This window comes from Arvicola amphibius, chromosome 5 (assembly GCF_903992535.2).
Source record: "Arvicola amphibius chromosome 5, mArvAmp1.2, whole genome shotgun sequence".
Lineage (NCBI taxonomy): Eukaryota > Metazoa > Chordata > Mammalia > Rodentia > Cricetidae > Arvicola > Arvicola amphibius.
Genome location: NC_052051.1, coordinates 135015051 through 135041332, shown reverse-complemented (window position 1 = coordinate 135041332; position 26282 = coordinate 135015051). Strand labels below are relative to the sequence as shown.

General features: G+C 42.0%; 2 protein-coding genes across 4 annotated transcripts in view; one reads left to right on the top strand and one right to left on the bottom strand.

Annotated features, from left to right (window-relative positions):
• Positions 1-6746, bottom strand: part of Dctn4 (dynactin subunit 4) — a 28064-nt gene extending 21318 nt beyond the window's left edge. The window contains exons 1-2 of the mRNA XM_038330270.1: positions 6568-6746; positions 3321-3391 (exon numbers count right to left, since the gene is read on the bottom strand). Of these exons, the coding sequence (XP_038186198.1) occupies positions 3321-3391; positions 6568-6702 (206 nt within the window). The 5' untranslated portion in view covers positions 6703-6746. The remainder of the gene's footprint in view (positions 1-3320; positions 3392-6567) is intronic.
• Smim3 (small integral membrane protein 3) overlaps positions 6556-26282 on the top strand; it is a 60886-nt gene continuing 41159 nt past the window's right edge. For 2 of the 3 annotated variants that reach the window (XM_038330271.1, XM_038330273.1), the window contains exon 1: positions 6556-6805. In XM_038330271.1, coding sequence (XP_038186199.1) covers positions 6735-6805 — 71 coding nt within the window. In that variant the 5' untranslated portion in view covers positions 6556-6734. The other variant, XM_038330274.1, reaches the window with a different exon arrangement.

Sequence of the window (26282 nt, the reverse complement as noted above, 5' to 3'; positions counted from 1 at the left end):
ATTTTAGTAAAACAAGTATACAAATAAAATATTTACTGTTAAATCAAGAAAAACTTAAAAACAATTTATTGTTATACATGTAATTTGCCATTTATTAATGATTGTTATACATGTAATTTGCCATTTATTAATGTTTAAAGCAGCTGGGTGGTGGTGGTACACGCCTTTAATCCCAGCACTCGGGAGGCAGAGGCAGGTGGATCTCTGTGAGTTCAAGGCCAGCCTGGTCTACAGGGTAATTTACAGGGTAGGCTCCAAAGATAGGCTCCAGAGAAACGCTGTCCCGAAAAACCAATTAAAAAAAAAAAGCAAATCTGTCTGCTAATAAAGGTTCTTGTTTATTTTTATATAATGAATTACATCTTTGCTAAACAGTTGATAATACAGGACAGAGAATCTTCAATGCTTTTCAGAGTCGATATTTTATAATTGTCAATACTTTACTTAAATACATAATATAAAATGACCTAAGTGTGTTTAGGGTAATTTCAGAAATTTCTGGAAATTCTGTCCCAAACCCAAGTCAAAATGCATTCAATGAATTTTTTGGTATATATATGAAGTTTTCAAATTTGAGCCTGTAAAGTAGTAGGTTTCCTTAGACTTGGTTTTTCTTTACTCTTCCCTAACTCTATTTAATAATTAAAATAATAATAGTAAATACTGCTTAAGTCAGCAACTCAAATCAACTTTTAAGAGCAAACACTCTTATACAATAGAAACTAAAGAACTATAATCTGATACATGCTGAGGAATGATGGTAGAAAAATGTTTTTGCTGTCTATGATCAAGCTAATATATTTGTATTATAGCAAAGAACTTTGCATGTGTCGAAAAAAACTCCAATTCATCAGCTATAATAGTCTCAACTGTTTTAGGCAGCACCCACTGCGGCACCAGGAGTGCCAAGTCCACACACAGGCTGCGTTCAGAGCCAAGATTATAATGAGGTAGTGCAAAGGGACACGGGCATGCGCCACCATAAACACCTCCTTTACAACATGTCTGACTCTGAATTAGATTTTGTTTCTGAAACCTTTTACCTCTGTCAACTTTTTAAAGTGCTCACATCTAGGTACATGGTCACAATGCACAGTTTAGGAAACCATGGTCCAAATGTTAGGAATTCAAAGACTCTCAAGGGGAAAAATGTAATTTTTTTCTGGGTACTTTTATCAAGCTTAACATTTCAGAAGTACTATATGTTCACTTAAAAACAAAACAAAGTAAGTATCAGCAAGCTTGTAACAAATCAGAACCCAATTCCACCTCCTCTACAGAGAAAAATTACCATTTCTAGGTAGAGTTTACAATTTTTTTATGCCTATATAGGACATAGATTTTTAAGGAAAAGGCATATGGCATAGTTTATGTTGCTAGAGAGGACAGAATACTGTGTGACAGAAAATTCAGTCTCAACAACATAAACAACTGTGAAACTGGATTTGGAAAATTACTGTTTGACTGCTGTGCCAGGGTTCTGAACACACCACCATGGAGGGATGTGGTCAGAGTGGGGCACCAGCAGGGAACAGACACCAGGGAAGGGGCATAGTCAGAGTGGGGCACTAGCTTTCTGTTCTCTCCTGAGATGCATTGTGTAGCATTTCCCTTTGGGAGCTCTAGACCCTGATGTCTTTTGCTGCTTGTTTGAAACAAAGTCTATTTAGCTCAGACTGGTCTTGGATTTGTGATTCTTTGGCTCCTGGCTCTAAGTGCTAGGATTACAGCTGTGAGCAACCACACCTGGTGCATTCAGCACTCCCACAGCCCGAGGATATCAAGATTTCACCTGTAGTCTTCCACAATATTGATTATCTGTTATAATAATAAACTGCTATCTTCAATAAGAGAAATAATACCACCTACCTTACAGATTCACTTGAAAAGCTAAGTGACACATGAATGTACAGAAAGCATACAATGCAGCATCTAATTCTCAGGAGTTACTTCCTGGAGCAGGAAAGACAAATACTAGTGGCTCACAACCACAAATGAACAGGAATAAGGCTGGAAACAAGAATTTTCACACCTAAAAAACCCAGCAGTAGCTAGGAGCAAAGAACACATCTAGCAGCCAGGGTTGTTTTGTGTGTGTGTGTGTGTGTATGTGTGTGTGGTTCTAGCTGTTCTAGCTGTCCTGGAACTCTGTAGACCAAGCTGGCTTCAAACTCACAGAGATCTACCTGCCTCTACCTCCCATGTGCTGGCATTAAAGGCGTGAGCCGGAAAAAAAAAAAAAAAGGCATGTGTTACCATGTCATGCTGGGTTTTAGTTCTTAATATCCTCCAGTAAAAAGAACCAAACTTCTTTAAGAAATAACAAATTATTAGAGGCAGGAAATATACACACTAAAATACCTTATAGCACTATACTGGTAAGAAACTGCTCAAATAAATGGAACAAGACAACACACTCTCTTTTCCAATGACAGAGGCTACAGGGGTTCAGGGGAAAAGTAAGAGTTCCCAGGGGCCAAAGAGAACACACAAGGGAGAAAACCAACAAGATAGAGCAAGTTCACAGTCTAACCAACAAAATAAATATTCATGAGTAATGATTAAATAGAGAAAAGAGGCAGAATATGAAAAAAAGTCCTAAAGCATTTATGTAACTAGACTTTGAGAGGGAGTCTAACCCCTGCTCTTACCCGGTCTCCTGTCTAGTGAGAAAAGCATCGCAGACACTGAAGGGCAGTCCGTGTGACACTGCACCAGGAACCCTCAGTGCTTCTAACGTCACGGCCAGGGAGTCCGAGAGACAGGCAGCCACAGAGGCCTGTGGCGACATAACTAAATGAGTGCTGCTCCTTAGCAAGGGGAGGAGATGGCACTGTTTTCTAACAATTCTTAGAAGTTCTCTGATAAAGGCTCTTTACTAAAGAATAAAACCAATGCTGGGCAGTGGTGGCACACACCTTTAATCGCTGTGCTTGGGAGGCAGAGGCAGGTGTACCTCAGTGAGTTCAAGGCCAGCTTAGTTTATAAAGAGAGTTCTAGGACAGTCAGGATGGTTACAAAGAGAAACTCTGTCTCGAAACTCAACCCGCCCCCCCAACAACAAAATTAAAGTCAGGTAGTGGTGTCCTTTAATCCCAGCACTCAGGAGGCAGAGGCAGGTGGATCTTTAAGTTTAAAGTCAGCCTAGTCTACCGAGTGAGCTCTAGGCTAGCCAGGGCCATACAGAGAAACACTGTCTCAAAAAAAAAAAAAAAAAAACCAAAATTTGAGGTCTGGTATATGAAATAAGACCCTGTTTTGGCCTCAATGCCCACAAAACCAATAACAAATGGGAACAGAAAGATTTGTCCAGTTCTTACCTATTCTTTTTTAATTTGGCTTCAGCTGATGGCATGTTTTCTAAGCAGCTGGGACAATAATGTGAGTCCACCTATGAAGAAACAGAAATATCAGAGAAAAAGAAATTCATTATTAAAATATGCTGCATCTCACCAGAAGGTAAGAAATTACTGACCTGGGGAAAATAGACAAAAACACCCGGACTGTTTCCAACTAAGCAATTACCTGTTTGTTGACGTTTTTCATTTTTTTCTCTCTTAATCCTTTTTCTTTCTCGTATTTTCTGTTCTCTATCACCAAGGTTTATGTGTCAGCTGTCCAAGACTTGTCTATCTGATAGGTCAAGGCTCCCAAATAAATAACTCTATGGTCTAATGAATCAATTAATAATGCAAATGTAAAGCTGTGGTCAACAGCCTCTCATAGAGTTTGGCTTGATTTCACTACAATAACCCAGCAGTCCCTGGGTTAAGAAACATTAAGTTGGGTCTGAAGAGGTGGCTTGTGATGAAGGGCATTTGCTGTTCTTGCAGAGGACTGGGGTTAGATTCTCAGAACCCACATGGTGGCTCACCCTTAGCCTTCTTCTGACCTCCACAGGCAGCAGGAAATGTACATGGTGCACAGACATACATGCAGGCGAAACATTCAACATTATATCTTGTAAAAAAAAAAGTAAGATAACTCTTAGCTGGGCGGTGGTGGCACACACCTTTAATCCCAGCACTGGGGAGACAGAGGCAAGTGGATCTCTGTGAGTTCGAGGTCAGTCTGGTCTACAAGAGCTAGTTCCAGGATAGGCTCCAAAGCTACAGAGAAACCCTGTCTCAAAGAACCAAAACCAAAACCAAACCAAACAAAAACAAAACAAACAAAAAGTAAGATAACCCTTAAAGACATTAAGTTTTCTCATTAGTGATATATTTACTAAGTATATATAAAAATTTACATAGTTATAGCCAGCCAATTAGAGACTTGTTTCTTAATTTTTTTTTTTTTTTTGTATGTGCATGTGTGTGGAGATCAGAGGAAACTCTCAGGTGCTACAACTTCAAGCACTGTGCCCTGGCCACTTCCCCGCTTTTTTATAAGAAAGGGTCTCTCATTGGCCTGGGGTTTACCAAGTAGATAAAGTTGGCTGGCCTGGATTATGTGTCACTGTGCTTAGCTTTATGTATGTGTGTTCTGTGATTCTGGGATTGAACTCATAACCTCAGTCCCCAAAAGAGAGAATTTCATTTATTTATGTTACATTTGTGTCCATGTGATGAGGTAGGTGGCCTGCAGGTAGGCACCACAGCTCATCTCACGGTGTGTGTGTGTGTGTGTGTGTCTGTTTGTGCGCGCACGCGCGCGCGAGTGCACATGTGTGTAGCTCCCAGGAAAGGGTTCTGTCCTTCCACCATGCAGGTTCTGAACCCAACTCAGCCTTTACTTGCTGAGCCACCTCTTCAATTCCCCAGTCACAGACTTTTTCAATAGCAAACTGAACAACACAATAACCTTACTGGATTTTACTCAAAACACAGTCTAAATATTAGATCTGCTCCTTTTAAAAAAGATCTCATAAAAAAGCACTTATGCCAGGTGGTGGCACATGCCTTTAATCCCAGCACTTGGGAGTCAGAGATAGGTGGATCTCTGTGAGTTAGAGGCCAGCCTGGTCTACAGAGGCTAGGCTTCAAAGCTCCACAGACAAACCCTTTCTTGAAATAAATAAATAAATAAAAAAGTACTTTATATAATAAGTGGATTTTATTTGATAATTACACAATTCTAGCCATCACACAAAGCGCTAGTGCAAACTCCAAGAAAAATCACATACATGACATAAATATGTAAGTATGTATAACTAGGACTGGATTTCTTATATTCTTTGTCTTAACCATTCTTAATATTTTGGGAAGCAGCCCCGATAAGATAAGAATCACACTATAGGACATGTTTTCACAAGCATTTCTTCCCAGGATCTTAGTCTCTGATTCAGATCTTCCTTCCCACCCCTAAGCGACTCTGACCTACAGGAAACATTCTGTGTTTGCTTCTGAACCTGTACATTTGGGGGAGGGGTGTGAGCCTTGAGAAAGCTCGTGAGAAGTCACACTGTAGCCGACTGTCCTAGAAATTACCATGCAGCCCATGCCTGCTTTGAATTTACAGTGTTCCTCTTGCTTCAGCCTTCCGAGTGTTAGGATTATAAACCTGGGTCGCCGCAATACGGCTTCTTTTTTTTTTTTTCTTTTTGCAACAACAAGCACCTTCAATAGCTGTTATATTTTTATATTATACATTATTTATATATTATATATATATATTATATTTATAATCCTGGCACTTGGGAGGTGAAGGCAGGAGAATCAGGAGTTAAAGGCCAGCACTTGCTACACAGTAAGCTTGAGGCGAGCTTGGGCTACATGAGACCCTGACTCAACAACCCCCCCACCCCATCCAAAACCTCCTAAACCCAAGCCTCCACCTTCATTATCTGGAAAGATTATGCAAAGCCTTTGTCACACAGCTAAATACAGAATAAAGCTGCCATCATTTCTATGGGCTTTTCCACCAGACTGTAGGATTCCTAACAGCAGTGTAGTAGATAAATAACTTTTGTCAAAAGCTGCAAAAGGTTTGTGACTTGGTTATTAGGTGCCCTTTTATTTTCAAACTAAACAATTCTATTTCAATGGCCATCTGGGCCCGTGAAGAGAACTCTGAGCTGCTTTGACTACAGACTACCCTATGCGTTTTCTACTCAAGCCAACCTATCCCAGCCTTCTCGCTTCAGTCCTTGGCCTGGCTCAGGAAACCGGGTCAGCTGTTTGGACAGGGCCCGGTTCTGGTTAACGGAGGGTCAGGCCTTCCCAGAAGGGAGGGCCACGAGCGAGAACGGCTGCCCTTCTTCCACTAATGATGATAAAAGTTTTCTCTGCTTTTTAGAGGCTTGTGCTAGACAGCTCCCGACCAATCTCTCGGGTCTCAATTCTCAAGTCCCACAGCGGACCCCAGAGTCCAGGGCAAACCGGTCCAGCTACAGGCAGCTCTAGAACAAGAGGATCTGCTCAGCCCCACCCGGGGCCGCCCCTTTCCTAAGTGACAATTTTCAAGCAAATGAAATCGCAAACTCAGATGAATGATGGGGCACTTAGCCAATCGGAAAGCTAGATACAAGATTTCCCCGCCTCTCCCGGCGGAACTTCCCGCCAGCCGCAGTGACAGGGAAGAGCACCCCCGCCCCGGCGCGCAGTCCCCGCGGAATGGACCAGTTACCTCGTGCGACACACATTCCAGCGATCGCAGCTCGCTGCAGTAGCGGCAGAAGTAGAGCTGCGAGAGCGGGGCCCGAACCTTCTTTTCTCCTTGGACGAGATAGAGAACCCGCTCCGACTGCAGCAGGGACGCCATCTTCGGGAGGGAGGAGCCAACGCCCGGAGCACATGTCACGTGATTCAACCCGTCGTCTCTCACCCTGCGTTCCTTACGTCTTCCACGTAGACGTTGACGTAAGGTAGCCGACCCAGAGGGGCTTTGCGGCTTCAGTGCGCGTGCGCTTCTCCGGGTTTGGGCCCACCCATTTCCGGGCTCTGACCGCTGCCATCCTCCTCGAGACGCTCTGGCCTGGTCCTAGTCCAGGCAGGCTCAGTGCTCTTTGCATCTTCCAGAAAGTAAGGCTACCGTTTCATCTTCTCACATCGGTTCCCTCCTACCCCACCGTCCAGGCTCATATTCCATCCTAACTGGAAAGCAGAGTTACAGCAGCGCATTTATTCTTCTGACGCTCTTGCCACGGACCTCAGGAAACATCCACATTATCTCTTTTCAACCTTCTTTGTTAAGATCCGCGCTTTGGCCGTACCATTCATTTCTAAGTTTAAGGAGTTAGCGATAGGTCTACGTGCTGGGAACAGTTAGTGTCAATAGTTGACAGGAGGTCAGTGAATCAACTGTATTCTCCTGTATACATCAAGGCGTGGATGCGTAAAGTGATATGTGTCCCAGAGCGTTTTGACAGGCCCATGTAGTCTGGCACCATGTGCTTGTCCTAGTGTATTCAGTGTTTGACATTAGGGCTTGAAGAAATGGCTCAGAGGTTAGGAACACTGGCTGTTCTTCCAGAGGTCCTGAGTTCAAGTTCCAGCAATCACGTGGTGGCTCACAATTCATCCGTAATGAGATCTGGTGCCCTCTTCTGGCCTGCAAGCATACATACAGACAGAACACTGTATACATAATAAATATATAAATGAAAAAAAAAGTCTGACTTTAGAGCCCATGATGGGAGCAGAAAAGGAACCAATCTATTAATATTGAGAATGGGAATGGAGGAAATGGAAAACATACACTGCCTCAGTTCTCACGAAACTTCAAAGGTAGAAACTAGCATTATTTCTGTTTTAGGGAGCAGAAAACCTGGGCTTAGGGAAGCACAGTGATTTGCTTTCCATTTTCTCTTGTGTTTGACTCCGGAGCTTGTATATGTTTACCCCCATATGAAACGTCTTGAGCCTATTCTCCAAGATGATAGTAACTTGCTTTATATATGGTTTTCAGTTATACAGTATTTGATCCGTATTATCCCATAAATTATGTCACATTAATAGTTTAAGTCTAAAATTTATCAAATTACATTTACTCTTTTTATTTTAAGGCAGGGAGGAATTTTATCCAGAGAACAAACTACAGAGCAGGTATGATGCTTAGTAGGCTGCCGGAGCTAGCGTGCTCAAAGACTCTTTACTCCTCTTGGCAGGCAAACAGCCTGGCACTAGATTCCATAGATCGGTTTCTTTGGCTTCATGGATTATCATGTAGCTTTTAGTGAGTTTGAGTCTCCTTTCCTACACTACTCCCATAGAGTCCCATAGCCTAATGATGCAGAGAGGCTACAGATTTGAGCTGACCCCATTTGAAACACGTTTTTTAGAGGATTGGTTCTGAACAACTCCCAGGTGCCTGGATGTGCCCAGTATTGAATAGGGAACCAGGGAGTGACATATGTTTTCCCCTCTCGGGGCTCAGGGTCTAGGTCCAGGGCCAGTGCCTTTCAAGTGTGCTTCTGGATCACCTACAGAAAAATTGCTTGAGGGATTTAAAGTTGGAAATCTAGGTTTATTTAGGTAGATTATTATATGGACACAAATTGGAATTTCTAGGTGGGGCCCAGGAATTTCACTTTATGGTGGATTCTCAGATGAATCCTATAATTAGAACAGTTGAGAAGAACTGGATTTTTTTTTTTCAAGATTTATTTATTATATATACAGACTTCTCAGTATTCTACCTGCATGTATGCCCGCAGGCCAGAAGAGGGCACTAGATCTCATTACAGATGGTTGTGAGCCACCATGTGGTTGCTGGGAATTGAACTCAGGGCCTTTGGAAGAGCAGGCAGTGCTCTTAGCCCCTGAGCCATCTCTCCAGCCCGAAGAACTGCATTTTTGATAATCATTTGCTTTTTGCTCTCTTCAGACTTGATGCTGGGCACAGAGAGCCTTCTCTGTTGTTCTCTGTTGTCCTGCCCCAAAGAATATCTGGCATTATGAGGTCATTGTGATATGGAACAGGGAAAGTCTCCTATGGCAGAGAATCAAAACACCTCATTAATTTATTGATAAGTTAGATAGGTTAATTTTGATAATTTTTAAATAATTGGTTAATTTATTTATAGGTTCCCTTCGAACCTCCAAGGGGTCTGGATCCCGTTCTTGTTAATTCCATAGAGCTATAGCTTCTAGATTCTGAAAACTGGATTTTTCAGAGATCTGTGTTCCAGTGACAACACCAGCATCGTCCCACGTTACCTCTAACCTTATTTTTAACTACGTAGCTGATGTGTGAATACATTTTGGGATACTTCTGGGAACACATTTGGTAAGCCATGAAAAATGAGTTAACCATCTGTATTGAAAGTAATGTAGGTGAGAGCCGATGAATACATCCCCTCCTCTGTCTTCCAGAATTCTCTGTGTTCCTTAGAGCGTTCCAGGAGGATCAGATCCTCTTTGCACACTATGGGGGCAGTTTGGTGATGTGTCCTTGTATGTCCTTTTCACTCTTCCCTAATTCCACTAGGGTCACATTTTAATGTTGGATTCACTTCGAGCTTTGCATTTTAGGATGAGCATAGGTTAGCACAGAGACCCAGAATATGAACTGCCAGATGAAAGGCCAACCACATTTTAAAAACACTGACAATGTGTTATGAAAAGCTAGCTCAATTTGTATTCTCATCCAGAGTAAGATATCCACTTCCCTATTGTTTCGCCAACATAAAATATCTAATTTAGGTCAGTGGTTTTGGCACTTCCTACCTATGCACTTCTGAAAAAAAAAATCCACTTATAGCTCCCAAGTATTGTTTGAAAATGCATAGATTGGGAAGAATGCTACATGTCTTGGTGAAAAAAAAGTTACCATAAGTATAAGCATTTTGTAAACTGTGAAGTGCTGGGCACATGAAAGGAAGGTCCCAAACCCCAAATGTGAAAATCCTATTATGAGTTCAGAACAAATTCACAACAGAAAGAGCTTGGAGTTAGCCTTCGGCCCAGTGAGCTCTCAAGCAACTTCTGAGATCCCAGGAACTGTGCCAACCATGATTGGCCGTCTGCCAAGGCTGCTTTCCCCACTTTGGGCTTCCTGCTTGAACTCTACACTGATCACAGGCTTTCCTGTTTATAGCCTGCCGTTTTATCCAAACATCATAGCAGGTACACAGAAGGGAAAGAAAAAAAAAATCATGTCTCAACAGCTCTCCTTTCCTGGCCCTCCTGGGAGCCCCTCCCAGGAAGTGTGCTGCTGCCACCTAGAGGCTATTTCCCAAAAGTAAACAGCAAAGGGCAGCAGGGTGCTCCATCCTAGCAAACCTCCACAGCCTGAACTGTGTGTTTGTCTCAGAGCTTATGTTCCTCACATGCCTGCCCCTCTGATTGTACTAGAAGCTTCACCAGCACCTACCGGCCTTAGCCGCAAACCTGGGCGCTTCAATTCAGAGTTGGATTGTTTTCTTCCTGGGCTCACTGCTTTCTCCCAACAGCCACCTATCTGTTCTCTGCACTGAGATAGATTGAACTGCATGGCAATGCACAGTGGAGGCGGAGACAGGTGGATCTCTGTGAGTGTGGTCAGTATTTCGAGTTCCAGGCCAGCCAGAACTAGATAGGAGGACCTTGTTTTTGACCTGCAGCTCACAAATTACAACATGGAGACTTCTTATTAATTATGAAAATTTGGCCTTAACTTAGGCTTGCCCCACTAGCTCTTAAAACTTAAACTAACACATTTCTATTAGTCTATATTTTGCCTTGTGACTTTTTATCTTTCTTTCATTCTGTATGTCTGACTCCCTTCATGTCTTGTTGGTGTCTCACTGTGCCTTGATTATCTCCTACTTCCTCTCTTTGTGTTCAGAAGTTCTGCCTGTACCTCTTGCCTAACTATTGGTCGTTCAGCTTCTTATTACAGCAATCACAGCAATATGTTTTCACAATGTACAGCTATCACATAACAACCTTGTCTCAAAACAACAAAAAAACCAAAATATTGGGTTAGACTAGTCTTTATAAAAACCAAACTTCAGTTCTATTTATTTATGTTCTATTGTTTATCTTCCTTCATTGGCTCTCTGTTACCTACAAGCCAAACTCCCAAACTCTTAGGATAATGGATAAGCCCGTTAGGATCTGGAAGCTGCCTGGCTCTTTGGTTTCATATCCCCAGCCTCACTTGCTTTCCTGTCCTATGTAACTCCAACTCTGACCCAGGAATGAGGTTATTCCGGGCTCTTTTATCCCTTTGGGACTCTGTAAATTTAGTTTCCTCAGCCTGGAACTTTTTTTCTACTTGTTAGTTCCAGGGTATTTTCCTCTATGAAAACTTGCCAAACATTAAAATAGAGGAATTGACCATGCTCTTCCTATTTCCTACAACTGTGACCTGTTAGGGCAACTTGCATGTGGCATTGCCTCCATTTTTAAAACAAAGATGTCTTCTTTCTAAAGCATGGGCTCTGTGGAGGCAGACCTGACAAAGGCTTGCTCCAGAGTAGGTAGACAGTCCTGACAAAAGGCTTGGTCCAGAGTAGATAGACAGTCAATTGTATTCAATGACTTTTGCATCTGAACATTTTACACACATGCTGCTATATTTGCTAACATTGTCTGACAGGTATGTATACACAAAACCCCACAAGGCAGAGTCAGCTCAGCTTTTTTCTCAATGCTCTTCTGTTTGCTTATAGTGCGTGACTGTTTCCATTTGATAGACTGAGTTTCTACTGAAGTTGCCTACCAGACTCCATCTCTGGATGGCAGAGTCTGAAGTGGTGGATGCAAGAGTGGCATCAGACACGGGACACTTCTTAGCTTCGTTTTATAGGAGATGGACAGAGAGGAAGCTCATCTGGTTATCACTTGACCTACTCTGACAGTCTGCATCTTTCACAAGCTTTATTTATACACAAAATCATTTCATCATAGACTTTAATCATTCATTGCAGTCTTTTCATGGTATATACTTCTAAAGTCTTCCTTGATTACATAAACATATCAAAGTAAAAAAAAACCAAAACGAGCAAAGAGCAAATTTTATGAGAACTAAAATCTAACGTTATGATAAAATCAATTCTTTTAACTCAGTTTCTTTTTTCCTTAAAATTGGTGTCATAAAGCCTTGCAGTTACAGAAATAGTAGACAGGATGTCTCTATTTAAGTTTGACTAAGTTAATAGATCAAGAGTCATTTCCTCCTCCTGTTATACTAAGCTTCTCCTGTATTAGTCTATTAATCTATTATAATGAATATTTGATCTTTCTATGGAAATCTAATTCTTCAGTCCCTTGTTTAAATTCTTTGTTTTGTATCTGACTTAAGTCCACCATCCTTTCCCTTGACCTCTGAAATGCTGACCTCTTCTCTTTGTTCCTCCTACAGTCAGAGATCTGCAAGTCTGCTCACAAAGCCAGGGAGTTCACTGAGCCAACATGTTTTTTTTTGTGTGTGTGTCTCTGTCATAAGCTCTTGTCTCAATATGGTCTCTGTTTTTATTACAATCCTGCAAAAAGTAGAAGAGCATCAAGGTTCCTAAAACTGCTTACTTTACCAAGGCCTGTCATTAATTTTATAATCAAAATATTTTTCTTGTCTATGCTAGTTCTGTGTTTTTGTGGCAGAACATGAAAATCTAATGAGTCAGTTATAGTTTGTCAGGTTCTAAAATTTCCCTGTTTTTCTTCTTTAAAGATTTTTTCCAAATTATTGTCTCATGCTTACTAATACCACTTTAAGCAATGAGTTTTATAGAAGACTCAATTTCTTGCATAGCTAATTCTCCCAGGGAATCACCATAAGTTATTTTCTTATTATCCTCAGCTTTCTTAAGAATTGTTACATTATTCCAGTTCTAGCCTTCAGTGAGAGACCCTTAACAGCAAGGAATTCAAACATTAGACATGTCAAAGACATAGAGTTGTGCAGCAGTTTCTACCAGGGGCAGTGATGGGTCGGTCAGTCCAAGTTGTCCTAGCACTGTGAGCTTTGTCAAGCAGCACCTTCAGGACATTTGGCATCACCAGCTGCCAACAGTGGAATTCCCTGAATGTAGATGGCAACTAGCATGAGCCCTTGTCAGCAGTGAAGCCTCGGCCCAGCAAAGAAGCAGAGGGAGAAACAGACCTTGAAGACATTTGGCTTGGTGTCTGAGACTCTGCAGGGCCAGCTTCTTCAGTGGTATTTTCAGGCTGCACAGACCAAGTCAGTTGTTGCATTGTCTCTGAATTTGGAGTTGGTAGATGCCCACTCTAGTCTTCTGGTATAGTAGGATGGATGTGATTAAGAATCAATATGAACTCTCAAGAGTTTTGTTCACATCCCTGTATTTTTCAGATGGAACACAAAACAACAAGCAAAGGACATTTCCATGGGTTGGTTTGTTTTTGAGAGAGTCTCTCTAGTCTAGGCTAGCCTCAAACTTAAGATCGTTTTGTCTCTGATGTTAGTGCTGATGTTAGAGTTGTGTGGCCCACTTGCTTCCCATAGGTTTCTTGTTTCGGTTTATGTTTTCTAATCCTATAAACTCCCAAGTTCATGGCAACTGGCTAATCAATGTCTGTAACAGAGTGAAACATATATTTTCTCTCTCTTTTTTTTTGGTTTTTCAAGACAGGGTTTCGCTGTAGTTTCTAGAGCCTGTCCTGGAACTAGCTCTTGTAGACCAGACTGGCCTCGAACTCAGAAATCCACCTTCCTTAAGGTGTGCGCCACCACGGCCCGGACATATATTTTCTCTTAACATTTAAAAAGAAAAACAAGGACTGGAGAGATGGCTCAGAGGTTAAGAGCACTGACTGCTCTTCCGGAGGTCCAGCAACCCACATGGTGGCTCACAAACATCTGCAATGAGATCTGGCGCCCTCTTCTGGCCTGCAGGCATACATGGAGGCTGAACACTGTGTACATAATAAATAAATAAATCTTAAAAAAAAAAAAGAAAAACAAGCCAATGCAAGAGAAAGCCAGTGATAGCAGAGAGCCTGTTCATTTTGCCATGGAAATGTGTTGGGTAATCTCCTTCCCACTCTGGACACACGAGTTTCACATTTCTAGAATGCTCCCACTTTGTCCTCAACAGGAGTCTCTCAAGCACACCTGCAGCCTCTCCAAGTGTTTCCCCTCATGTCCTCCTGCTAGACTTAACATGAACCCAGTACCAGTTCTGTGGTGCTTTGGAGAATGCTTCCTCCTGTTTCTGTCAAGGCAGCAGGGATGTGTCTCAGCATCCCCTTTCAGTAGAGGGATGCATAGCATCCTCAAGCTAACCATGGCAGCTGCCATCTAACAGCTGCTTACATTTAGGGTAGGATCCTGTCTTCTCAAATGATGTATCTTGGATGATATCCCATGGGCATACATCCTCTGTTCTTTTTTAGCCTGTGATTTCACACGGACTCTGACCCAGCAAATGATACTTACTTTTCATCTTTAAGGAGTTCTTATTTTCTGTAGAAGGTAGAGCAAGAAATGGAAGGAAGAAACCTCAAAATTTATATAGAGTGACAAGATAGACCTTCGGAAAAGGTTAGATTTGAACAAAGGTAGAAGAAAATAGGGAGTTGAGACAAGTAGATAACAGGGAAAGGGTGTTCTATACAGAGGCTGATCCAAATCTCCAAAGTCCAAAGGAACAATAGTAAAGAGGTAAGAGAACTATTACAGTGTAATGGGGGAGAGCCCTTGGGAATGGGGCACTAGAAGTAATGAGGACAGCTTTTGTGAGATCTTGAAAAGCATTTAAGAAATTGGATTTTGCTGTATGGGACATGGGGGCCATTGTATGTGTCTTCATTTGCTTTTTCTTGCTGTGATAAACACCCTGATCAAAAGCAACTTGGGGTAGGAAAGGGTTGATTTGACTTACAGGTCACAGTCTGTCATCAGAGGAAGCCAAGACAGGAACTCAAGCAGGACAGGAACCTGGAGGCAGGAACTGAAAGACACCATGGGGTAATGCTGCTTTATGGGTCTGCTCTCTATGGCTTGCTCAGACTTCTCTCTTGTATAACATAGGACCACCTTGTCCAGGGATGGCACCATTCACAGTGTGCTAGGTACTCCCGCATCAATCAAGAAAATACCCTACAGGAATGCTGCCTACAGTCCAGGTGTTTTCTCAATTGAGGCTCCTTTCACTGATGATTCTACCTTGTGTCAAGTTGACATAAAACCTACTAGGACAGTGTGTTTTGAAAAGGAGCAGTGATCTATGTTTTAAAGTGTCACTCTGTGAAGTTTTTAGGAAGGCAACACAGAAAAGGAGAGAAGCAGAGGTTGGCTAATAGATTGCTACAGTGATGTAGAGAAAGGGTGCAGTACCAGGAATAGTGATCCTGACATATTTTGAAAGTTGAGCCTGTGGGTTTTCTTTAGGCAGTATGCATATCACAGGGAGGGTGTAGCTTGGAAAACATGCATTGAGGCTCTGGATAGGCCATGGGATGATTTGTTTAATGCCTTGACTGAATTCACTCACTGCAAGTTTATTTCCTCATAAACAACTAGTAATACTAGACAGGGAGAAAATGAGAGTTTTTAATGTATAAGAGAATGGGTTGGAGCTGTCTTGTTCAGCTTTGGGTTTACTTTGTTCCAACTCACAAAGCATGATGGTTACCAGACAGGAAAGCGTATTTCACAAGAGGCTGGAAAGAGCCAGTCGCTTGTTAAACACATTAATCAGATCTTCCGAGCTCCAGCTTGGGTTGAGAGTTTGCTGCTGCTGTGTGAGAACCCAGTCTATTTGTAATGGTGCCAAAGGCTCTTCCAAATAAGCTTTACTCTTTGCCATGTCAGTAAGATGAGTTCAGGGAAGAACCCTGGAAAAACCAGCATACTGTCAGTGCTCTCTGTGTGCTCCAGGCTCCTCGTTGCCAGCAGAGAAGGAGTTCAGAGGGAGAAGTGCCCTGTGTGAAGTTAGACTCATCCCCAGCTTACTTTGGGATGTTTTGTTCACTTCTTTGGTTACGTCAGGTGATTGACATTTCCTAAGTGTTTATATTCCCATTTGTTCATTTTGGTTTCTCTTACTATTCATTTCTAGAAAGTTCTTTTGAACTTTGAACTATGTTATCTTGAAAGGAAATGTATCGGCTCAGGACCCCCAATACCAAGTTCTCAGCACCAAGGAGATTTGTTTTCCCCATAGGGCAGAGGGCAGGGAATAGGAGACAAATGTAGTGGGAAGCGGCGGGCTGCGTTCCCGCCGCCCAGTTCCCAGCAACCGGCTAGCTTTATCCGAAATAATTACACGGAAACTGTATTCTTTTAAACACTGCCTGGCCCATAGTTTCAGCCTCTTATTGGTTAATTCTCACATCTTCCTTTAACCCATATTTAGTAATCTGGGTAGCACCATGAGGTGTGCCTTACCAGGAGAGATCTTAACCTGCGTCCATCTCGGAGAGGAGCAGCATGGAGACTCCTATCGCGACTGCCTGAAGCGTCTCTCCCTAACTCCACTTCCTTGTTCCCACAATTCTGTTCTGTCTACTCCACCTACCTAATTTTCTGTTCTTAAAGGGCCAAGGCAGTTTTCTTTATTAATTAACCAATGAAAGAAACATAGACAGATAACTCTCCTCCATCATTTCCCCTTTTTCTGTTTAAACAAAAAAGAAAGGCTTCAACTTTAGCATAGCAAAATTACATATAACAAAACAGTTATCAAGCAAGTATTACAGTTACAATATTTAAATCTATTTTATCTTTTATCATAACTAAGGAAAGCTATAACTATCTATTTATTCTTCAACTCCATCAAAGACTCCAGAAGGATATAATGCTACCTAAGTAAACAAGAAATAAGTAACTTATAAAACTCTAGAAATGACAGAGACAACTCGCTGCCTGGACAGTCACCCAAAGTTCCTCTGTACCGTTGGGGCATCTATCTTCAGCCTTCAGGCCCATAGTATCCAGCAGACATTTCCATGAAGCAGAAAAATTCCAAAGACAGTTCAGTCACTTTCTGCTGTGTCCTGCAGAACGTCTCGCAGACTCTTTCACGAATCAGGAACCCCGAAAGATCATCTCACCTTTAGGCAAGTTCAGCAGTCCTCTCTCTCTGCGGGTTTTTTGTGTCCAGTTTATGGAACAGTCCAGCCAAGAGCAGTTTCTTGCCCAAATGGCTAACAAACTCCATAAGTAGCCTCTTCGATGCCCATCTTCCTCTCGAAGTAGATTGGTGCTGCCAGGAGCAGACGTGTCTCATTGTCATGAAAAACCCTAAGTTATTAAAACATTAAATGCCATATTCTGCAGTCTTTGAAAGATATGAAGAATGTCTATCAAACTGAAATATATCTCTACATATCTATAAAATCTAATAACATGACTACAAGCTTAACTATTATCAATGATTATCCATTAACAACCTATATTTCCTAATTATACATTACATTTTTAAATGAACTACACAATTACAATACCTTAATCAAGATCAGAAATACATATACATATAACAAAATTGACCTTAAAATCTATACCAATGCAAATTCATATCTATATCATCTCCCCCTTTAAATGTAAAAGAACATTTATAAGCAATATTTGGGAAAATGGGCGCAGTTATTTCTCTCCAAACTGCTTCCTGCTGAATGGGGGCGCTGTTATTTAGGTCTTTTATGGTATAACCTGTGTGCTAGGTTCCTCTCAGCTGGCAGTTGAGTGAAGTAATTTTTTGAAGATGTTCACAGCAACCTTTCAGGAGGGCGTGGTCTATCATACCATATTGGGATAGAAGCAATCCACAGAGTCTCGTCCTCTGTGAAAACAAAAGAAGAAACTCTTTTCCAAAGCATCATGTTCTTAGATCCAAATCCTGAAGTCATACCATTAAAATGTCCATTCTGGTCTAGACTGGCAGCCCATATAATGAAATGTCTCTCTGTATTTAGCTCCTTTACAGTCAAAAAAATCAAAGAAAACACAACAAAATACATAATCCAGACTCTCTGTGAATTTTCCATTTTTACGTGGCTTATTTTTACTCTATCACTTTACTTCTTTTAATCTATAACTATCTGTACTCTGTCTCTTTAAAGACTTTAACCTTTTTTTTTTTAAGGCATTAACTTTATTCTCTATATTTTCTTTTTCTCTCTTTTAAGCCTACGTGAGCCATTTAAAGGCCTTCTATGTCTGAATCTTTTCTATTGTGAATCTGTAATTTTTTACTATCCAGGAGCATTTCTTAAAAGGTTAACCACTTCTTAAAATAATACGGTACTGCCTGTTTATAGCCAAGTCTAAACCTTAACTGCGCTGTTATCATGGTAATTACGATAGTTCCTGCCTGAGGTCAGCACAATTCAGCATGGCGGAGCAGAGCCAAAGCCGCTCCTGCCTCAGTCATTTGGTGCCCCTGGGCCGCACACAGTTCCAGGCACACAGCAGTCGACATTGGAGCCGCACTCAGCAGTTTAATTCTGAGACTGAGCGTGCAGCACAGAAACTCTTTTAATCCAAGTCACAGCCGAATCTGAGGCGCAGAGCAGTCTGAAAACACCTCTCTCTCTATTGCGGCAGGAATCCGCAAATGCTGTCCCGCTCGCCTAAGCCTGATTCCGCCATCTGCCCAGGTGCAGGAAGGGAGCAGTGAGCCATTGGCATGGTCTCAGAGAACTTTCTTTCCGATCCCAAGCGGGCAAGGTTTTTAAGTGGATTTAGTCACCACGTTGGAGCGCCAATCTGTAGTGAGAAGCGGCGGGGCTGCGTCCCGCCACCCGCCGCCGGCTAGCTTTGCCCAAAATAATTACACGGAAACTGTATTCTTTTAAACACTGCCTGGCCCATAGTTTCAGCCTCTTATTGGTTAATTCTCACATCTTCCTTTAACCCATATTTAGTAATCTGGGTAGCACCATGAGGTGTGCCTTACCAGGAGAGATCTTAACCTGCGTCCATCTCGGAGAGGAGCAGCATGGAGACTCCTATCGCGACTGCCTGAAGCGTCTCTCCCTAACTCCACTTCCTTGTTCCCACAATTCTGTTCTGTCTACTCCACCTACCTAATTTTCTGTTCTTAAAGGGCCAAGGCAGTTTTCTTTATTAATTAACCAATGAAAGAAACATAGACAGATAACTCTCCTCCATCAGACAAAGACAGGAGATAGAGGACAAGGGAGAAGGGGAGATGAAGAAAGGAAAAGGAACAGGAATAACTGCCTCTGGATAGAGAAAGAGACAGGCATGGCACATAGGAATATGGCCGTTTATAAAGGTACAAGGGGAAACCCATGGTAGGATGAAGTGTTTATTTGTAACTGAGCTTGTTAATTAGCTGAGCCAAAGGGGGCTTTTTTTTTTGATTGCTGGTCTTCAGTACTTTGATAGTTGGACCATGGTAGTCAGCTTTGGGAGGAAGAAGTGGCCAAATAAGGGAATAGACTTTGGTGGCTAACTTTAACAGTTTTTAGCAAGGTAGAGGGAATTGGGAAGAAGAGCAAGGCTTGGTAGAGCCAAGCTATCATGCTCAGGCTTGCCAGAGTCCCTTCATGTCTGAGCAACTTTCTGCCCTCACAGGGAAGTTCAGCCTGATGTTTGGTTACTACTGAGCCAGTCTGTGAAACCAGTCTCCATGTTTTCTCTGGTGGTCAATACTCATTAGTATTCACAGCCTGGTAACTAGGAGCCTTTGATAGAAGTTGTGGGATAATGCCCTTGTACCCTGTAAAAAAAATTGTACCTTGTATTGGTTTAATAAAACACCGATTGGCCTACTAGCTCAGGTGTATTGTTAGCTAGTTCTTACATCACTTTAGCGTCTTATCAAACCAATACAAGTGACAACTTTTTACAGGGCACAAGGGCATTATCCCACAGCAGACAAGTGATAAGATGACACTCCCAAAAGTGATTATGAAAATGTTAATTTTCAAGAAATTGGATGGACTTAGAATGCTTAATATTAAGTGAGATCACATGTTTTCTCTCAACTGTAGCATCTAGCCAATAATATAATACATGTATAGATATAAACAAATGTACATGGGGGTATAGTATATTATGAAGAAACATGAAGATAACAAAAATAGCTAAATATTAGGGGATAATGATTGGATTCAATAATGAACATGAATTATGAAATAGTATATAATTGTTTTTTAGTTCTAACTCATAGATTTTTTAATTTTTGGTGATAGGTAAATGAATAAAAATGTATTTTATGGTGAAAGTACAAAATCTAATGTGAAGGTCTACAGCTTCTGTTCCAAAAGGTTACTCTAACTATATAGATGTTCACTAAGTTCTATAGTTTTTGGATCAAGTTAATTTTGGCTTGTGACCTTTTTTTAAAGAGTAAAGTTTGAAATGAAAAAAAAAGTTACTTTTATGACCCCTGTTTGTAATGCTAGTATTTGTGAGGCTGAGGCAGGAGAATTGCCTTGAGTTTCAGACCAGCTTGGGCTATTAGACAATAAAACCAAAACTAAACCAAACCAAAATAAAATAGAAGCACACCCCTCCCCCAGCTGGATCTTAGGAGTGCTAGCTATGTGATGAGGCCTATTGTGGAAAGAAGTTGATGTCTTTGGCTGGTAGCTAGAAAGTGAGCTAAAAATAGAGGCTCCAACTCTATTCCAGCATTGAGTTAATCTAAATTGGCCTATCAATCACCTGGTCAGGGAAATGCCCCCTCAGGGAAGCTGTCTATTCTAGAACCTTGAGAAACAGTAAAGCCTACCTGAAATGTATGTAGGCAGAGTGGTTTCATTTGATTTCCTGGGAGATGCTGGCCTGACCCACCCAGGCAAGAACTTCCTGTAGAATGTTTTATGACCCACCTGTAGCCAGCACAACACCTTCCCTCCGGTGACTGGTGCCGTGACTGGTGACTTCTGTCACTCTGTCTGCTTCACCTTGTGCTCCTAGTTTTCTTGGTTTCCTGTCCTCTTCAACTATCCTCTCTAAGGCCAGTGTTCCTGTGATGTCCATTGAAAGAATTCAGACAAGACTTGTGGCGCATGGTGCAGAAGATAGGTCATGTTTATTACAGCGTGAAGTGAAACACTTTCAAAGAGTGAGAGTGGCCGATAGCCAAAGGGGTCATTCTTTGTAGAGTATACTCTCTAGTTGTAAGAGTGGACATTGGCCAAAGGACCTTTGTGCTCTCGTACATTTTAGGTAGGCTTTTTGCTGTTTCTTAAATTTCTAGACTAGACAGCTTCCCCAGTGGGGCATTTCCCTGTTCAGGTAATTGGCAGGCCTGTTTGGATTAATTTTAAAGAAAAGGGTACTGTGTGTCTTCATTCTTTATGAGAAAGCCTCCCTGCAAATAGGAACCTTAGGATCTTTTGGGCAGTTCAGAATGAAATATCTCTACCCAGGGCCCAAAACATAACTCAGATCTCATTCTTTTTGGCTAGCACTTAGGGTCTTGTAGCTCCAGTTCCTGGTTTTACAAGCTGCTGATTCTGAAGGTGTGTGTAGGGGTCCCTCCTTAAGCCTCTACTATCTTACTGGTTACCTAACCAGAGTTGATAGCCTGAGAAAAGCTGCTTTGGGAGTTGTTCAAACGTGTGTGTGTGTGTGTGTGTGTGTGTGTGTGTGTGTGTCTGTCTGTCTGTCTGTCTGTCTGTCTGCTTGTCTGTCTGTGTATCTAAAGGAACATTATGGCACTCCATGGCTAGTGAAGGTGTGGTGCTTTGTGAAGCCTGAGACCTGAAGTCTCAGGGGAAGAATCAGTTGCCGAGCCAGCCATTACCATCAGGAACTTCTGGGGATGACGGGGAGGCTGAGGGTAGAATGAAAGCCCTGAGCTCTTGCCAGAGCTTCTTTGTAAGCTGAACCTGAAAGAAGCCAGACATGAAGGAAGCAGAAAATGAGACAAGAGTGGGGAGTTGAGAGGTTCAGGGTATGCCAGTAGAGAGTGTTCCTGAAAGACGAGTAAGCTGGTTCTCAGACCTAGGTCCACAGAGACACTCTGGGAAACAATATAACATGCTTCTCAGAAATTATTCTGCCAATTATAATTGGTAGGGAGTTGGGGATATTTATATCCCTGAAGACTTGGAGACAGAGAGAGAGAGAGAGAGAGAGAGAGAGAGAGAGAGAGAGAGAGAGAGAGAGAATGTGTGTGTGTATGTGTTAATTACTGGGTACTTTGGCTGACAGACCACTTTTCTATGGCTCTGAGAAAACCTATAGATACAAAGGTGCTGGCAACCGGAAATCTGTGAGGTCCTGAAAAGGGGCATTGGAAGGGGGCATTGGAAGGGAGCACTGATAGTCTTCTCTGGGGATTAGTGGTGTAGTAAACACAGAAGTACTTCCATCCTCATAGCAAGAAGGAAATACAGATATAACTTGTCTGCATATTTTTCCTTTTTTATTTATTGTTTTTATCGAGCTATATATTTTTCTCTGCTCCTCTTCCTTCCTCCCCCTCCCCTTCTATCCTTTCCCATGATCCCCATGCTCCCAGTTTACTCAGGAGATCTTGTCTTTTTATACTTCCCATGTAGATTAGATCCATGTATGTCTCTCTTAGGGTCCTCATTGTTGTCTGACTTTTATGAGATTATGAATTGTAGGCTGGTTTTTCTTTGCTTTATGTCTAAAAGCCACTTAGGAGTGAGTATGTATGATATTTGTCTTTCTTGGTCTGGGTTACCTCACTCAATACGATGTTTCTAGATCTATCCATTTGCCTACAATTTTCAAGATGTCATTATTTTTTTCTGCTGTGTAGTTCTTCATTGTGTAAATGTACCATATTTTCCTTATCCATTCTTCAGCCAAGGGGCATCTAGGTTGTTTCCAGGTTCTGGCTAGGACAAACAGTGCTTTAGCTATATATTTTAAGGAAACAAGTTGACAACTGTGCTTTAACATTAGACAGGCACAATGATTGTTCCTCTTCATTCCCATGGTGACACTCCTCTGCCTTCTTCCATAGCTAGGATTTGAACTGTCAAAGCTGCATTGTACTTGTTTGCTGCATTCTGATTGTGTTTCTCGGCTGTGGTTCGCCAGGCAGGAAGGAGCCCGTTTCACAGAGCTTTTAAGAAGCAGAGGCAGAAAGAGGAGAACTGGCTTGGTAGAAGGCAGTTAGATGGGCACAGGACACTTTTTTTTTTTTTTTTTGGTTTTTCGAGACAGGGTTTCCCTGTAGTTTCTAGAGCCTGTCCTGGATCTAGCTCTTGTAGACCAGGCTGGCCTCGAACTCAGAGATCTGCCTGCCTCTGCCTCCCCAGTGCTGGGATTAAATGCATGCGCTACCACCGCCTGGCTCGGGCACAGGACACTTAACCAGCTACTTGGGAGGGTAAAACAGGAAGTTTTCAAGTTAAAGAGCTGCCCAGGCAGCTCAGTGAGGCCCTGTCTTAAAATAAAAATGTCAAGAGAGGGGGTGTAGCTCAATGGTAGAGTGCTTATTTAGCATGCGGAAGGCTCTGGGCTCAACTCCCATTACCACACCAACCAACCAACCAGCAAATAAGCGCTGACCATATAGAGTGGGCGATCCTGGGCAAGACAAATTAAGAAATAAGAAGTTATTTTTATTATATTTTGTTCAATCTCTCAGTTGGTTTAGAGGATTATAGGTGTGAGCCACCAAGCCCTGCTAAGAAATGTCCATAAAGCCAGGCATGGTGACACAGGTCTGTAATCCCAGCAGACACAGGTGGATCTTGGTGACTTCGAGACTAGCCTGGTCTACAGTGAGTTCCAGGACAGCTAGAGCTTCATAGTGAAACCATGTCTGAAAAATCCATAAAAACAAAAGAAGAATATTCTTTGAAAAAGTAAATAGAAGTGTTCTTATTTTAGTGTCACAGTTTTCTTGAAAAATTAGAAAGGCAAACAGACAATGTGCCGGTGACAGTCTTTCTGTCCTCCTAGTTCTACAACTGTGCGATCGAACACTTTGAAATTAAGCAATGAGAGTGCATTCAAAGAATTACATTAACGATACCGTGTGACCATCTCTGCATTTCTGACTTAGAAGATGGAATCTTCCCATTTCCTTTTCAGCATCTTGTTTCCTCTCAAATCCTTCCTAATTGTTAACTGGATGGAGTATTTTAGCCACAAAACAAAGTTTCAGTTAAAGTAAATTTCTGCATGCAGCTTTCAGGCAAGAAGCGATGTCCTTTGAGAGTAGAAGAGGACATTTTGCCCGAGGGTCTGTGGGGCAAAGGAAGTCCAGGGTGAGACAGGAAGAGAGGAGACTCTTGGGAGTTCTAAGGCCGGCTCTCTGACTCTGTTGGAAGAATGATGGTGGAAGAAGCTGATGTCTGAACCAGGATGGAGCTGTCAGTAGGTGTGGTATTTGAAGGCTAGGTCCCCCATAGGTGTCTGTTTGGATCACTGTTTGCATAGGCTTAGGAATTATGTCCCTGCTGGAGGATTTGTGTCACTGGGGAGGGCTTTGAGAGTTAGAAGACTCGCCAGTTCTAGTTTGAGCTTGTGGTTCCTGCTTGGAGTTCAGTATGTGAGCCCTCAGCTTCCTGATCCTGACGCTCTTCCTTCCCCACACCATCATGGACTCTAACCCTCTCAAAGCTTAAGTCCAGATAAGTTGCCTTGGTTGTTGGATCACAGCAATAGAAAAGTAACCAATACAGTGGGTTAGTGGGACAAGATGGATCACTGTCCACAGATGGTAAACTCAAGACTGGAGCAATGGCTCAATAATTCAGAGCCTAGACTTCTCTTCCCAAGGACCTGAGTCTGACCCCCAGCACCTAAATGGCAGCTTACAACTGTCTATGACTCCAGTCCCAGGGGATCTGATGCCCTCTTTTGGTCCTGCAGTCATGTGGCACACCAATACACATATAGCCCCCATAATAAAAATAATTGTAACAATCTTAAGACCCTTGAGCCTTAACTTTAAGCTTAGAAAAGGGAAGAGATTTAGTCAGTGTCACAGCAAACTAGAGACAAAGGAGTCATGGGTTGGTACTGTTTAGGGTCATGTATTGTGCAGTATTACAAGCTTGCATAACTTCCGTAGCAGGGAACCCGTGGCAGAGAACCTAGGCCAGCCCAGGAAAGCCCATTCTGCATTTTCAGGGGTAGTCCTGAATGTTTTTCATCCAGTCATCTGCCCCTCTTCCACTGACCTGGTTCTAATTGTCCCTTTCTGCTCAGAGCACACCCACACAGGATTGCTTAGAGTTTAGAAACTGGTATGACTCCCACCCCCACTTTAGATCCAACATCCTACTTCCTTACGACTCTATAAGTTCTGTCCTGTTTCTTCTTCTTGTAGAGGCACTTTGTGTTCTAGCCAACATGGAGTATTTTAGTTAACTTTGTGTGTTCATTTTGCTAGACCACAGTACTGAATGTATGTGGTTAAACATGACTAGATATTTCTGTGAAAGTTATTTCTGAGATGAAATTAAGATTTAAATTGGCTTAAAGTAATCTAGATTACCCTCCTGAATCTGGCTGTCTCAGTCAATCAGCTCCAGGCTGGAAAAGGATCAGGGTGTTCTGCCAACAGGTTGCATTTGGATTCCAGTGTAACACAAGCTCTTTTTGTGTTTCTAGTCTACTTGGCCTCTCCTGCCAGCCTTCACATTCATGGGATCCAGTTCTTCAGTTCCTTAAACTCTTTTCCCCTTTCTCCCTTCCTAAACATATATCTATCTAATTCATTCTCTGAAGAACTCTGATTTAATATGATAGGTTTATAAGCATCTAACTTTCCCTTAGACAGAAATTCAAAGTTAGAAAGAAAAGTCTTAGATGACTTCTCCTTTAATTAATTAATTAATTAATTAATGGACTAGAGCTTATTTTGCTCCTCAGAAAATGTAATTATTTTTGCGTGGATGTGTTTGGGAAAAGGTCTCTATCTATAGCCTGTCTTGCCTGGAATTTTCTATGAAACCAAGGCTGGCCTTGAACTTGCAATCCTCTTGCCTTAGCTTTGCTAGTGCTGAAATCACAGGTGTACATCACTGTGCCTGGATAAAAAGAGGGTTTTGGATTAGACTTTAATTTTCCCTTTAGTTTTGGACAAATAGTTGCTATAATCTTACTATGTAAAGTTAACACTTTACTTTTTAATTAGATGAGAAGGGGGAAATGCTGCGTAATAACCCTTTTGTACACTGTGAAGATTTGTCACATGGATTGGTTTAATAAAAATCTGATTGGCCTGTAGCCAGGTAAGAATTATAGGTGGGACAACCAAACTAGGAGAATAATGGGAAGAAGAAGGGTGGAGTCAGAAGAGAGGCTCGCCAGTCACTAAGCAAGCAGGATGTGCAGAAAATGAGGTAACAAGCCACGAACCATGTGACAAAGCATAGATAAGAACTATGGGTTAATTTGAATATGAGAGTTTGCTAGTAATAAGCCTAATCTATTGGCCCAGCATTTATAATTTATATTAAGTCTCCAAGTCAGTTATTTGGGAAATGGCTGCTGGTTATTGGAGCAGACAGTCAGGACAGGAAAACTCCACCTACAAG